Here is a 14,525-nt window from a genome sequence, read left to right as displayed (position 1 = left end):
CTCAGCTAATGGTCAAGGATTATAGGAGGGTGGGGTTTTAATGGTTGGTAGTGTTTGCCTAACGTTGCTCCCATTTTGAGTATTTTTTAAATTACTTATTGTGTAAGAAATCCATTTCATGGCTTAGAGCTAGTATTTTTTTTTTTTTTGTAAAAATGCATATTTTTCTAGTCCCAAGAGGCACATGGAGATTAGAAGGGCCCAACTGGTAATAAATACTTTAAAATAATAGAAATTCTTTCTTCATAACCACATATATCTAACCGTAGAAACACTCGGCGTGTTTTTGTTTGCTTGTTCTAACTCAGCAGTGAAGCAGAAGTAGCTCAGCTCTTTGTGTTCCTTGAGGAGATGTTTATGCCAACAGTGAGCTAATACATACAACACTGAGCACTAGTTATAATAAATGACATGCTGATTTTATAAATACATTACCAGCGCTCTGACTTTTGAGTGATTATCCTGGATCTTTGTTCAGTGTAAGCTGATTAGAAATGCAAGGAATTTATTAAAGATAAGGATTTGGCCTAGGAATTTTTTTAGTTTTTCTTCACCACTCCACTATTTATTGCAATGTTAGAAGAATTGAGCAGCGCTTCCCTCAAGCAATTGCAATGGGAAATGATGAAGAACAAATTAATTTAGGCAATAACATAGGACTGGAGTACACAATATGGGGTAAGAAAAGGAATTGCATCCTCTTCTTATTTGTAGATGACAGACTGGAGGGAGCTGTTGCTCTGAGGAGCAGCACCTCCACTTCAGGAGAATAGGACAGGCCAGAGGAATCATAAAACCATGACACTTCCTTCAGTTTAAAATTATTCCCCCTTATTCTATCACTATCTATGTGTGTAAAAATCTGATTTCCCTTATGTTTATAATCTCTCTTGAAATATTGGAAGGCATCAATGAGGTCTCCCTGCAACCTTCTCTCTTCCAGGCTGAACAATTACAGTTCCTTCAGCCTATATACATAGGAGAGATGCTTTAGTCCTTGGATCATCTTCGTGGCACCCATTCGGACCCATTCCAAAAGCTCCTGTGTTGGGAGCCCCAGATTTGGGTGGAGTAGTCCAGCTGGGACCTCATGAGTACAGAATAGAAAGGGACAATCACCTCATTTGCCCAACTGGTCACCCATCTTATCCAGTTCCCACTTAGATGTGTGGGGATGTGGAAATCCTGGCTGCCAGTGAAGACTGAGGCAAAGAACTCATTGAGTACCTCAGTCTTCTCTGTGTGTGTTGTAGCCAGTTCCCCTTTCCCATTTAGCAGGGGAGATATCTCCTCTTTCACCTGTATCTTCACACCTATTTACCTACAGAATACCTTCTTGTTTTTAACATCTATCTCCAGGTTCAGTTCCATCTGTGCCTTGGTTTTCCTAATTCCATCTCTACATGTCCAGACAGCATCCCTCTATTCTTTCCAGTGAGACCTTATAGCTCTCTACAACTACATGAAAGCAGATTGTGGTGAAGTGGGAGTCAGCCTCTGCCCATGTAACTGATGATAGGACTAGAGGAAATGACCTTGAGTTGCACCAAGGGAGGTTCAGGTTAGACATTAGAAAACATTTTGGCTCTGAAAGCATGGTCAGGTGCTGGAACAGGCTGCCCAGGGAGGTGGTGGAGTTGCCATCCCTGGAGGTATTCAAGAAACATGTAGATGTCATACAAAGGGATACAGTTTATTGGGGAAATATTGGTGGTAGGTGGACTGTTGGACTAGATGATCTTGAGGATCTTTTCCAACCTGGGTGATTATATAATTCTGTTTTATTCTATCATCTCCTGAAATAAAGATCAATCCAAATGCCTGCACTTCCAATGCAATAATACTGTTCAGCAGCACAGCATGGGAAACAGCTCTGCAGAAGCCCTGAGGTTTTTATCAGAGGCCTCACCTGGAGTACTGTGTTCAGTTCTGGGATCCCCAGTACAAAAAAGACAGGGATCTCCGTGGAAGAGTCCAGTGAAGGGCCACAAAGAGGATAAAAGGTGTAGAACACCTCTCTTATGAGGAAAGGCTAAGAGACCTGATCTGTTCAGCCTTGAATCAAAGGGGATCTGATTCACTTCTATAAATAACTAAGGAGCAGGAGGCAAAGGGATGAGGCTGGACTCTTCTCAGCAAAGGTGACAGGATGAGGGGAAATGGCCACAAACTGAGGCATAGGAAGTTCCACACAGATGTGCATGGGAACTTCTTCACAGTGCAGTGACGGAGCACTGGCACAGCTGCACAGAGAGGTGGTGGAGTCTCCTTCTCTGAAGATGTTCAAGACCCTCCTGGATGCCTACCTGTGCAACCTGGGCCAGGGAGCTGCTTTGGCAGGGGGTTGGACTCGATGAGCTCTAGAGGTCCCTTCCAACCCCTCCAATTCTCTAATTCTGTGAATCTCTTTACTATGAAAAGGGTTAAATATGTAAAGGGTTTGGGGACTGACATCACCTTTCCATGGCGCAAATTAGCACATTCTTTATCTGTTGTTTTCCCAGTGTTGTTAGACGCAGTCCTTTTTTTTCCTAGCACAAGTTAGGATTGTAGGCACTTTTGAAAATCTTATAGCCACTTTTAAGCACTTAAATACCTTGGGTGACTGATATAACGTACTTGTCATTTTTTTCTCAGTTTGGATAATGCTTTGCCTGTTGTTGAGTCACAGAAATGTGAGTTAAGTGCCTGCACATCCAACTTGATGGTTTATGCACAATTGCATAGATTTGATTTATTTATGTTTCTCAGGAAATTGCTTTTATCATAGAGGATAAGATTTCTTTCATGGTCACAGGCTGGTAGTTTTGTAAACCAACATAGTTAGTCTTCCATTTGGAATTCAGAATTGAGATTTTTCATTTTTCTTATCTAGATGTATCTTCATTTCTTTAGCCTTTTCTTTTGAACATCAGAGAGTTAGAAGAATTACTCATTCATGCCTATGAAATACAGTAGAAAGTTAAGTATTCCACTTTTCTTTGAGCCTGTTCATTCTTTATCTGAAACAATTGCTAAAGAAAAGGTACTCTGGAATGTCAAGTAGAAAGCTTTCCTCTGCCACGTTGTTCTCTTGTAAATAGCAATCAGAGGTTTAAACATGGGTGTGGTCTTGTTTGAACAGAATGCTCACATTAATTCAAGCATGTGTTTCCTCCTGAAGTTACTTGTCTGGATCTGCTTTAAGGATGACACTTTTTTCCACTAGCTTTTCTTCAGTAATTGCCCTGCATTCTACACATCTGGGCTGTAATCATTTTAGGAAAGATTTCCAGTAATTTAGCCTGAGTTTATAACAGCCTTGTAGATGTCATTCATTCAAGTAATGGTGTGTGTCCCTCTTTCTCTAGAGCACAGATGAGAGGAATCGGAGAAAGTCTAAAACAGAATGCTGAGTACTTCAGCAAAGAGAAGAGCAGTTTTTAGTTTGGGGCTGAATTTGAGATTATGAGCTCTTTCAGAATGAAGTTCATATCCTGCTATGAGAAAGCTCACTTCACTGACAGTAGTGGAACTTCACACCATTTACTTTGCAAAATGTTTGTGCTTTGTTTTTTCATTCTAAGTGTATGTTTATATTTGTGATCTATGCTGGATGTCTATATCAGTTTTCAAAGTCCTTCTGAAAGGAGACATTGTGAAATGCAATTACACATTAGAAATGACACAGTAGGTAAAAGAAGCTAGTAGGTAAACACAGTAGGTAAAAGAAGCTAATTCCTATCAGACTGGGAATAGTGTGGGGCCGAAGATAGATTAGATATGAAGAACACATATTGTGAGTCTACCAAGCCCGCTTTGCTAAAGGAAACTAGAAAATCTGCTTTATGAACAAGGTATTTTGAACCTTAAGTGAGTGTATGTAGAAAGCTTCATGTTGACTTCAGTGTACTTTCTTTGGAGCAGTCCCAAAGACATAGACATCTCACTTGAAACCAAACCTCTGAGCCCCAGCTGTGCATCTGGAACAATCCGAACAAGTGCTAGCACCTGCATTCATGAATACACAATAAATTTTGTCATTGGATTCTCCAGTTTACTAGACATTGGCCTCTACTTTTTTTTTTTTTTTTTAAGAAAACTGCACTTATATGTCTAAAATCCTCTCTACATTTCCCTAATTCACTACAACTTCACAGTTTTAGTTTTATTTATGAATCCTTTTTTAATGACAAAATATTTTTATCAGCAGTAAGTTGAGGGAATCGACTTATATATAGGGCAGTATGAAAATGTTCATTTGGTAGCAACTCTTGTCTTTCATGGAATTATTACTTAATAGTTTGAAATACTTACTGAGCATGAAGTTTAACTACTCAGTAGATGAGAATAATATTTAATGCTCCCTTGGGAGCATGGCTCATGGCTAATTACAAAACTATTTACAGTTTTGTAATTAGCCATGTAGTAGGCTTAGAACCCTTTGAAGAATCTGCTGAGCCCCAGCAATGCAACAGAAAGAAGTGCAAGTGTTCTGGATGTGAAATAAGGGTTTGAAATTCAGTAATCAATGAGATTTTTTTCCAAATGCTTATTTTTAGGCATCTGAAAGTTATATTTGGTCAAAATTCTAGAGGTGCAGGAGAAGGGAATGGGAATAGGAAAGGGGGAAAAATGGAGGAGGGAGTAGGCTTTTATTTCAAACACATACAGTTGAAATTCTTCTAACATCCTAAATTGTAATGCAAGAGTAAATATTACACCTCACTTGTACTGATTCTACACTACCCTAAAGAGCTAAAATTTGGTGATTTACATTAAGGTTTAGAAGTGTTACAAGGAATCAAAACAAAAACTAATTGAAGTGGACAACTATAACAATTACATTCTGTAAAATGGAGTACTTCAGAAAGAGTCAGTATGGATTCTATCAAAGGCAATGTTATGTTGAGCTGTCACCACCTATGTACATAAGGTGACAAAAAAGAAAACAAAAAAATAAACAAAAACAAAAACAAACTTGAAGCTTTAAACAGCCCCTAGGAATTAGGACTTCGATTTTTTTTTCTTCAGCTCATCACCTTCTGTCATGCACTGTATTGGCTCATTGGTTTGGTATTGACTTGTAAGGAAGTATGATAGCTGGATTTCTTACATCAGCAGGTTTTCACTTTTGGACTCTCATCCAATTACTGTCACAGAATAAACATGCTTGTGCAGCATGACCTGTTGGCAGCTTAGTGCAGTACAACTGTAGGTTAACTGCAATTTTCCTGTACTATGACTTGTTCACACTAATGCCAGTATTAGTTCTGAATGTCTCTGAATGCCATTAAAAGCAGAGTTATTGTTGTATAAAAGAAGTCTTGCTGAATTAAATAAGCACTATAACTCTATTTAGAATTAGTATCTTTTTAACATGGCACAGAAAAACTGAAACTAGCCTCATTAATTTACAGCAGAAAGCATCACTTCTTTCTGAGTTAGCACTGTGTAGCAAGTATTTGAATGTGCAATTAATTACTTTTCTTCAGGGAAATTAAAAAATGAGCACATATCCGTACCACTCATTTTAATAATCATTGAACATAAGGATTTTCCATTATAGTGGTTGTAGTGCATTAGAGAGGTTTAGCTCAGTCTTTGATTATATGTTTCTGTATCATACCATTAAATTTGCTTTTTAATTCTTCCAATGTGTATATATGCTGTAGGAGAGCTAGACATGTAATTATGGCAGAGGTACGGCTACCCTTCCCATGCAGCACTGTCCTATCCAGGATAAGACTGAATGCTACTGACTTTACAAGCCTCAAATTAATACAACTGCTTTAAAACAATGTGATGCAGTACTTTGTTTTAGTATGATAAACAAATATACTGAAAATGTTTGATGTTGCAAGCTCCAGTTTAGTACCCATTTAAGTGAATAACAGACTTTTAAGTTATTTACATAATCTTTTAGCAAGGCTTTCAGGCAGCATCTTGTTAACACCACTATACAACTTCTTTGAGGTAATCTGAACGCAGCTAGTTCAGAGTGAGGGTAGAAAGGAACCTTGGTCTGGTCCTGTGGTACTTCTGGGGGGATGTAAAGGTTGGAAGCCGTCCGGGGCAAAGTGATCATGAAATGTTAGATTTTTTGATCCTTGTTGAACCACAAAGGGAAGTCCATAGACAAACCATGGTTGAGAGTCTGTTAGGAAGTAGTTCTGAGGGGTATATAGGGAGAGCCCATAAAGGCTAGGAATACTTTAAGGAAGTAATTTTGTAGGTTCAGGAGCTGACCATCCCCAAGTCACAGAAGACAAGCTGACAGGGAAGGAGACAGGTCTGGAGGAACAGAGACCTTTGGCTGGAACTAAGGAACAAAAGGAAAGAAACAGCTGAACACAAGTCAGCAGTGTGCTCAGGTGGCCAAGAAGACCAATGGCATCCTGGCTTGTATCAGGAATGGTGTTGTGAGCAGAACTAAGGAAGGAATCCTGCCTCTGTACACTGCACTGGTGAGGCCCCACCTCGAGTATTGTGTTCACTTTTCACCACCTCAATACAGAAAGGACACTGAAGTCTAAAGAAGGCCAACAAGGCTTGTGAAGGGCCTGGAGAATATGCTCTATGAGGAACGACTAAAGAAACTGGGGCTGTTTAGTCTGGAGAAGAGGAGGCTGAATAGAGACCTTACCGCTCTCTCCCAATACCTGAAAGGTGATTGCAGTGAGAGTGGGGTTGATCTCTTCTCACTGGTGACAGGACAAGGGGAAATGTTATCCTGTTCAAGTTCAAGCCTCAAGCTGTGCCAGGGGAGGTTTAGGTTAGATATCAGGAAGAAATTATTTACAGAAAGTTTTGTTAAGCACTGAAATAGGCTCTCCAGGGAGGTGGTTGAGTAACCATCCCTGACTGTGTTTAAAATCCATTTGGAAGATGAGGTGCTCAGGGACATGATTTAGCAGTGAGTTGTTAGAGTTAGGGTAGTATGGTTAAGTTGAGGTTGGACTTGATTATCTTGAAGGTCTTTTCCAGCTTGAATAATTCTATGATTCTGTGATTCTCAGTGTCCACAGTGTGCCCAGCTTTGCCACTGATGTAGAACAGAGAAGTAGATTGAATTCAGCTGTCTGAATATGGTCAAATTATCACAAAGGGAATTAGGAACTTGTTCCTGGAATACCATAAGACACCCAGACTACTTCAGAAACAAGGCCATGCTATTAACAATAATAATAAAATAATCATAATTTTACTAAAACTTGAGCCATTCATTTAATGGCCCAATAGTGCAGCATTAACATAGCTGGATGTGGATATTTTAAGTTTATCCAAAACTTGAAAACGAGAAAAGAAATCAGAACTCAAGTTCTTAGCCTTGTACATGCCTTCCCTCATACATCAAGATCAATATCTTATTCTATTCTCTGTGCACAGTTTTCAATTTCCCTTCTTTTGTTTGAGTAATGAGACGAGGCAATGTTTCTGCATGAAGATATTTTGGCCGTGACCAATTAATATTCAAATAGCTAAGAAATAAAAACAATCGAATTTTTCTTAACCCTATACTATCTGCTTTTGGGAAGAACTTTGTCTGAAAGTTATAAGGTTTAAGCAAGTCCAACAGTGCAGACAAAATTTAATGTTACATAAAGAAAAGCACAAACATAACCTTCCCACACTGGCCTATTCCCATGGTATTTATACCCTTTAAGTACATGAAGACATTAACCATATTTTCCTTTTGTCATGATTTGGCTACACTTTTACATACTTAGGCCTTTTCCTCATAAATCAAACTCAGCAACCCATGATTCCTTTTGTTACTTTCATCTGAAGTATCGCCAGTTTGATGACTTCTTTCTGGGATCAAGGGTTATTATAAAATCTGCAAAGAGAGCTGTTATCATTGCTGCTTTTAGGGTTAGTCCCAAAGCTGGAGCCCATGCTGTTTAAGAAAAGGACAGTGAGTGCTTCTGAGATGCAGGGAAAACAGTGGGAATTATGCTACAACGGGCATGGATGAGTATCCTCAGATAGAGTTCAAACCGATTTTGAATTAATTTTGCCTTCTGGAATTAATATTGAGTGAGAGTAATTGATGGAATAAGAAACTTTGCCAATGTTGCAGTTTGGTAGCATAGTCCTTGAGACAAGGAAAGTTAGAAGCAAAGTAGCTGCCTAGTGGAATGGATGGTGAAAATAAGGGAGCTCATCCTTTTCCCATCTCAATCTCCGCTGCTAGCTGGTATTATTGCATTGGAAATTCTCAGCTGCTTTTGGACCAGGCTGCACCAGGTGAGAACTTCTGTGAGAGATGGAAAAAAAAAAAAAAAGGTGCTGGTGTAAATGCAAACTTAAGTAGAATTAGAAAATTAATGTATGTTAGGAATGAAGGTGATGTCATCTGGGTAGATGCAGAGGAATAAAGAGCACACCTAATTTATATTGGAATGAATAGATTAATGTGGATTGAAAGCTCATCAGCTCCAAGGGCAAAGCAAAATGACTGGAGAGAAAAGGGGTAACTGCAGAGCTTGCACTGAAACTAGGGAGGGAGGTAAGATGTAGCAAGTGTTCAGCATATCACAGGAAGGACCTATGCCCTGACGTAACACCTGCTGACTGTCTCTGAGTTGACTTGCACTGCTGAAGGAGATATGATATCAGAGCAAGAAATTTTGTAATGTATCTCAAGAAAAAAAAAAGATGAAAACATTCCTGTTAAAATTTTACTTTTCCTGCGGTTTTGAATCATGGTGAAAGCAATTCTGCCTGACAAGGTATAAGCTTTCTGACTTTCTTCTGGAGTATGAACAACAGTTTCTCACTAGGTTCTCTTGAGGGATCATTTCAAGTATTACCTACTGTCGAGAAGAAAGATAAAACAGGATGTGATCCATATTACCTACCCAGACTTCTTTTTCAATCCCACAGGACAAAGACATTACCCTTGCTTAGAGAAATTAAGCTTGCTAGAATTTTTCTACTAGATGACCTGAATAAAATAGTGCAAGGACTTTTTCTTTCCAGACCCCATAGAATTAAATTCTGTCAGAGATTGTTGCTAAAATACATTGTCAGATGTTGCTCATTTTCATGCGAAACAAGATCTGCTCTGCCAAATATGCATGGTGCATTTGTTCCATGCTAAGTGTAGTGCTTATGTTGGGTTGTTCTCATTGGTTAAAAGAAAAATGAAGGCTCTATTCCAAACTCTTAGTCACTGTTGCTCTGAATATGTGGAATCTCTAGGGGAAAAAAGTCTGTCCTTTTTTAAGGAACCACGAGGGCCCACAATGACCATTCAAGGTAATTCAGTGCAGTGAAATCTTGCAAACGATTTCATTAATTTTCCTTCTGTAATTTACATAGCAAATTCTTTGTTAATAAGTGGAAAGTAAAATTTTGCTTTCAATTTTGTCAAAAAGTGGCTCTGTAAGGTAGTGTCAGTGAGGTTGTGTCCGTTGTTGTCAGTTAAGCCATTGTGGGACTATCGAGATGTGTTAGAATGCTCCCTGCCCCAGTTTTCACTGATAACAGAATAACTTCAAGGAAAGCTTAATGGAAAAGGAGAAACCATCCTTAAAAAAAAAAACCTGAAAGTTGTAATTTTCACTACATTTGATCTGTCCCTGTTAGGTGATACACACTTAACACAGTGGAAACAGTGAACCTTCATTGATACAGCTAAAATGTTTGAATAAGTGTTAGCCCACAGTTATCAGAAGAGTTTTATACAATACTGTTCTATAATTCACACAATAATATATGTGTGTGTGATACTATTTGCTAGGCAAACTTTATATACTTTCATTATCATTATCCTATCTCTTTCTAATTCTTAATCTTGTTGTTCTCCCCTTTTATGTTTGAATATAAACATATGAAACATTAAATAAAAATGCTTCTGGGCATTTCAAAAAAAGCTCTAGCCCCATGAATAATAGCATTCTGGATTTAAGAATTTAGCAGTGTGTTCTCTTCTTTGTACAAGACTGCTATTAGCAAACCAGTGTGGTGTCCGCTGCTCTCATTAAAGATCAAGGAAAAGAAACTCCAGATCTGCAGTGACATTGTTATCAGTCTCTTTAAAATCTTGGAGTAGCTTAAATTTGCTCAGTCATCATGCACTATGTATAAACACATCCTTTTCGTAAAGATTGTAACTTCTACTTTGTTGGGACTGTTGGAAAGATGTTGTTTTTTTTTCCTTCCAAAATTCACTAATGTTAACAATTTCATTTCCCAGCCTCATGGTTTTGATGCATTTCCCCCCACCCCCCCCAGAATTTAAGAATTTAAATGTAAACCCAAGTGCATTATTTTGTGCTAAATTTTAAAACTTAAGGAGGGTAAAGATATTCCTGTGCACAGAAGAGTTTAATGATACCTTTGTGTTTTCATTTTTAAGAGGCATTTGTCCCCTGAAGAGTTCCAGGAAGTCTTCAAAATGAGCATTGAGGAGTTCGATCGCCTGGCACTTTGGAAGCGGAATGACCTGAAGAAAAAGGCCCTGCTTTTCTAGTCCCTCATGGATAAAATATGTGCTTAATCAAAACAGAAATAGTCTTGCCAGAACTATCACATGCACTTGCTGTTAAACCATTGTCCAGCTTCATTGTGTTAGTATGTGTTGGAGAAAACAAGACAGATTAGATGGCATCGTGTTGGAATACAAAGAATTTGCTAATCTTGCATTACCAGCTGGTTCTGTCAGTAACTCTGGTCCTACCCAGTTTACAACATGCAAAAATCTAGCTTTAAATTTATTGTTGCTTGCAATTATTGCTTGATTCAAATGGAAATTCTGAAAAAATAAGAGAAAAAGTGTAGCTGTGACAAAGGAAAATGTGACATTTTGTTTAATTACGTTTTAAAATGCAATTTTTACAAAACTAAGTAATGAATATAAAGTTCTCTACTGGAGAATTACATGCAATTAAAAATGTGGTAAAAGCCAAAGAAAAGCATGTCCATAAGCAATTATTGCAGCTCTTTATGTGTGGTACTTTTTAAGAATGAAAAGAAAAACATGGAAGCACCTTAATTCTACTTCTTATACATTAGACACAGTCTATTCTCTGAAAGGTCATTTTTGTCTAAATGGTACCTAGCTATCTTTAATTACAGCACAAGAGTTTTTATTTTATTAAGAATATATTGTGACATAAAACACTTGCTATGACTAAAATGTATACAGAGACCTACTTAAAAGTTTAGTCCCATTCATCAGGAAAACTGAAGCCTTATACAAAACTGGTGTAAGAGTGTATTGTGACTGTTAACAGTGTTTTCCTACTATCTTGGGTTATCTGGGGAACTTTTTTTTTACATTTCATGCTGATATAAATGCCATGTAATCTTAATTATATGTAGATAGATATGTCTATCTATAAAGTATTTTTTTCATTAATATATGTTCTCAATAAAGACATTTTTACGTTCTCCAATTTCTGGCTTTCTACCATACGCCATGAGAACAGCAATGGCAATTGGTAGGTGTGGAAACTGAACAATTCAGCATAAAATGTAACGAAAAAGCTTGGTGTGCTCTATCAATAGTATATCAAATTATAATCAAATATATGAAGCCCTCATGCATTACTATTTGCATGTGTCTATACAAATCAATTTTTTTTTAAATCCCTATATGATACTGGTGCAGTACCTTGGAACTATCTTAAATAACAAGCAAAGCAAACTAAATCTGAGCATTTGATATGAGCTCTTAATATCTCTTCCAACTGAAAGACTGTATTAAATTTAACAATTTCGTACAGTCAGAAGTATGGTTGCTGACAAAGAATGATTCAAAGTGAGTTGCTAGTTTTGTGTGACACTAAAAGAGCATTAGAAAAAGTACATTTTTCAGCCATGTGTCAGTATTCTGCATTTTTACTGCCTTGAATGTTTGTATTCACTTCCTACTTCACAACGTCTTTTTGCATAAGTAACTGGTTAATATATGCACTACAATACACTATTTCAACTGCCCCACCATTGGAAAAATCATAGCATTGGACATGCCTTCTTCCAATCAACTTTCAAAATCCATACTGTTGGAAATAAATATTTTCTCATGACCTAAGTGTTTTGTCTGATGACACAAATGTTTAAAAAAATCATTAAAACAAAACCATAACTGAATGACTGTGCTAACTGTGTATAATTCTTTTATTGTTTTGCCGCACTGGATAGGTTCTTCCAGTTATTTTAATGTACCTATTCTGTTATTTGCATTAGGTTTGCTCAACAAAGAAACAGTATATCTTTTGTTGTGAAGTGTACCTTTGACTGTAAATTTACTACAAATTTGTTTGTAACAAACAATCCATATAACAACTGATGTACCAACCGAAAGCTGCTTTAGTTTCAGTCTCTCAAGGGGAGTATAAGAAAGAAGGGGACAGGCTCTTCCTCAGTGTCTGCTGTGACAGGGCAAGGGGAAATGCTTACAAATTAAAAGAAGGGAGATTTAGAATGCATATAAGGAAGCAGTTTTTTACAATAAGGGTAGTGATACACTGAAACAGTTTGCTCAGAGAGGTGGTGGGTGTCCCACACCTGGAGACATTAACGACAGACTTGTCAGGGCTCTGAGCAACCTGATGGAGCTGTAAGCATCTCTGTTCATTGCAGAGGAGTTGGACTACGTGACCTTTACGAACCCCTTGTAACTCATAGATTCATAGATTCAAAGATATATTAGGTTGGAAAGGATCTACAAGATCATCTAGTCCAACCATCTTCCTATCACCATCCCTACCCAACTACTAAATTAAATCCTTTAGCACCTCATCTAAACGCTTCTTGAACAGCGCTAGGGATGGTGCCTCAACCACCTCCCTAGGCAGGCCATTCCAGTGCCTGACCACTCTTTCAGAAAAGAAATGCTTCCTCAGGTCTAATCTAAATCTTCCCCGGCGCAACTTGTGGCCATTCCCTCTCATCCTGTCACTATTTATCAGGGAGAAGAGGCCCACCCCCTCCTCACCACAACCCCCCTTCAGGAAGTGGTAGAGTGCAATGAGGTCTCCTCTGAGCCTCCTCTTCTCCAGACTAAACAATCCCAGCTCCCTCAGCCGCTCCTCATAAGACTTGTGCTCCAGACCCCTCACCAGTTTTGTTGCCCTTCTGTGAACACGCTCCAGGGCCTCAATGTCCTTCTTGTAGTGAGGGGCCCAAAACTGAACACAGTACTCGAGGTGCGGCCGCACCAGAGCTGAGTACAGGGGGATGATCACCTCCCTGCTCCTGCTGGCTACACTATTTCTAATACAGGCCAGGATGCCGTTGGCCTTCTTGGCCACCTGGGCACACTGCCGGCTCATGTTAAGCCGAGCATCAACCAAACACCCCCAGGTCCTTTTCCTCTCTACATTCTTCAAGCCATTCTGCCCCAAGCCTATAGCATTGCATGGGGTTATTGTGGCCAAAGTGCAGGACCCGGCACTTGGCCTTATTGAACCTCATCCCATTGAGCTCAGCCCAGCTGTTCAGCCTATCCAGATGCCTCTGAAAACTCAAATGATTCTATGATGTTCTGTGTGTACAACCATTAGCCAGTCTTAATTAAGAGCTCATGATCATCTATAGGCAACACCCAAAATCCCCTGCAACCTCAGAATAGCATGTTATGTTTTCATACTGCAGTAAAATCTGGCCAGTGTGAAATGTGACCACCAATGTTCATTGGATACCATGGACCTCATATCTAAATCCAGGAGAGCAAGCAGCTGAAGAAAGGTGATTAATATATCTGACCTTGAGGAAAACTACCATTTTTATCTATATGTTCCTCAGGTATCAGATTGATTACAGTCATCTTTTCCATGAAAATATTGCATATACAGGAGCAGATCACATACAAGTTCAATGAGGATCTTTGTAACTAATGTGAAACTGCTTAATGCTGGTAGTTATTGTACCAGTGCAAGCAAAATGCATGTATCAAGCAACACCTGATCAAGAACTCCACACTGCTGAATGTTGTTACCCAGATATTTGACAGATGAAGGCAATGAAAGCTTGTGAGCTCTGTTTGACCCATTCATGCTATTTTGAGCCAGTTGATCATTATAGTGCCAACAGTTTAAAAGTGTCTTCAGAAGGTCCTCATTCTACCTGAGCTAAATCAGTTAAAATTCTCATTTTGCATACTGCCATGTTGATGTTTTAGTTCATGAGTACCAGTTCTACTGACAGTAGACAACTGTACCTAGGATTAATACCATATTATCTAGCTGTGCATCATTCTCTTTTCCCTTTTATGGTCAGACAAGAGATAAAAGAACTTTGATGACATCCTAGTGTTGAAAACCAGTTATATGACTCTCACCTGTCACATTTCGGTCCTCTGAATGTAAAGAAAATCAATCCATCTGCTGATTTGTAAATCACAACTATCTAGTTCTAGATGAAGTTAATTTTGTGCAGGTGAAAGCATTAAACCAGCAATCTCACTAAGTTGGTGGATTACCACTCACAGCTATTGGCAGTTCATAGACCATGTTACCAAATCACTTTCAAGACAACAGGATTGTACTTCGACTTGCACAGATCTCATAGAAGACCTTAATAAGGTAATTCTT

General features: G+C 38.6%; 1 protein-coding gene across 5 annotated transcripts in view; it reads left to right on the top strand.

Annotated features, from left to right (window-relative positions):
• The window catches only part of ABLIM2 (actin binding LIM protein family member 2), a 132,596-nt gene extending 120,468 nt beyond the window's left edge, over positions 1 to 12,128 (top strand). For 4 of the 5 annotated variants that reach the window (XM_065735833.1, XM_065735835.1, XM_065735834.1 and 1 more), the window contains one exon: positions 10,346 to 12,128. In XM_065735833.1, the coding sequence (XP_065591905.1) occupies positions 10,346 to 10,459 (114 nt within the window). In that variant the 3' untranslated portion in view covers positions 10,460 to 12,128. The remainder of the gene's footprint in view (positions 1 to 10,345) is intronic. The other variant, XM_065735837.1, reaches the window with a different exon arrangement.
• The last annotated feature ends 2,397 nt before the right edge of the window (positions 12,129 to 14,525 follow it).

This window comes from Cyrtonyx montezumae, unplaced genomic scaffold (genome assembly GCF_038088225.1).
Source record: "Cyrtonyx montezumae isolate F1298 unplaced genomic scaffold, pur_monq_1.0 scaffold_2, whole genome shotgun sequence".
NCBI lineage: Eukaryota > Metazoa > Chordata > Aves > Galliformes > Odontophoridae > Cyrtonyx > Cyrtonyx montezumae.
The sequence above is the reverse complement of the archived record's forward strand: the minus strand, read 5'-3'. Positions and strand labels throughout refer to the sequence as shown.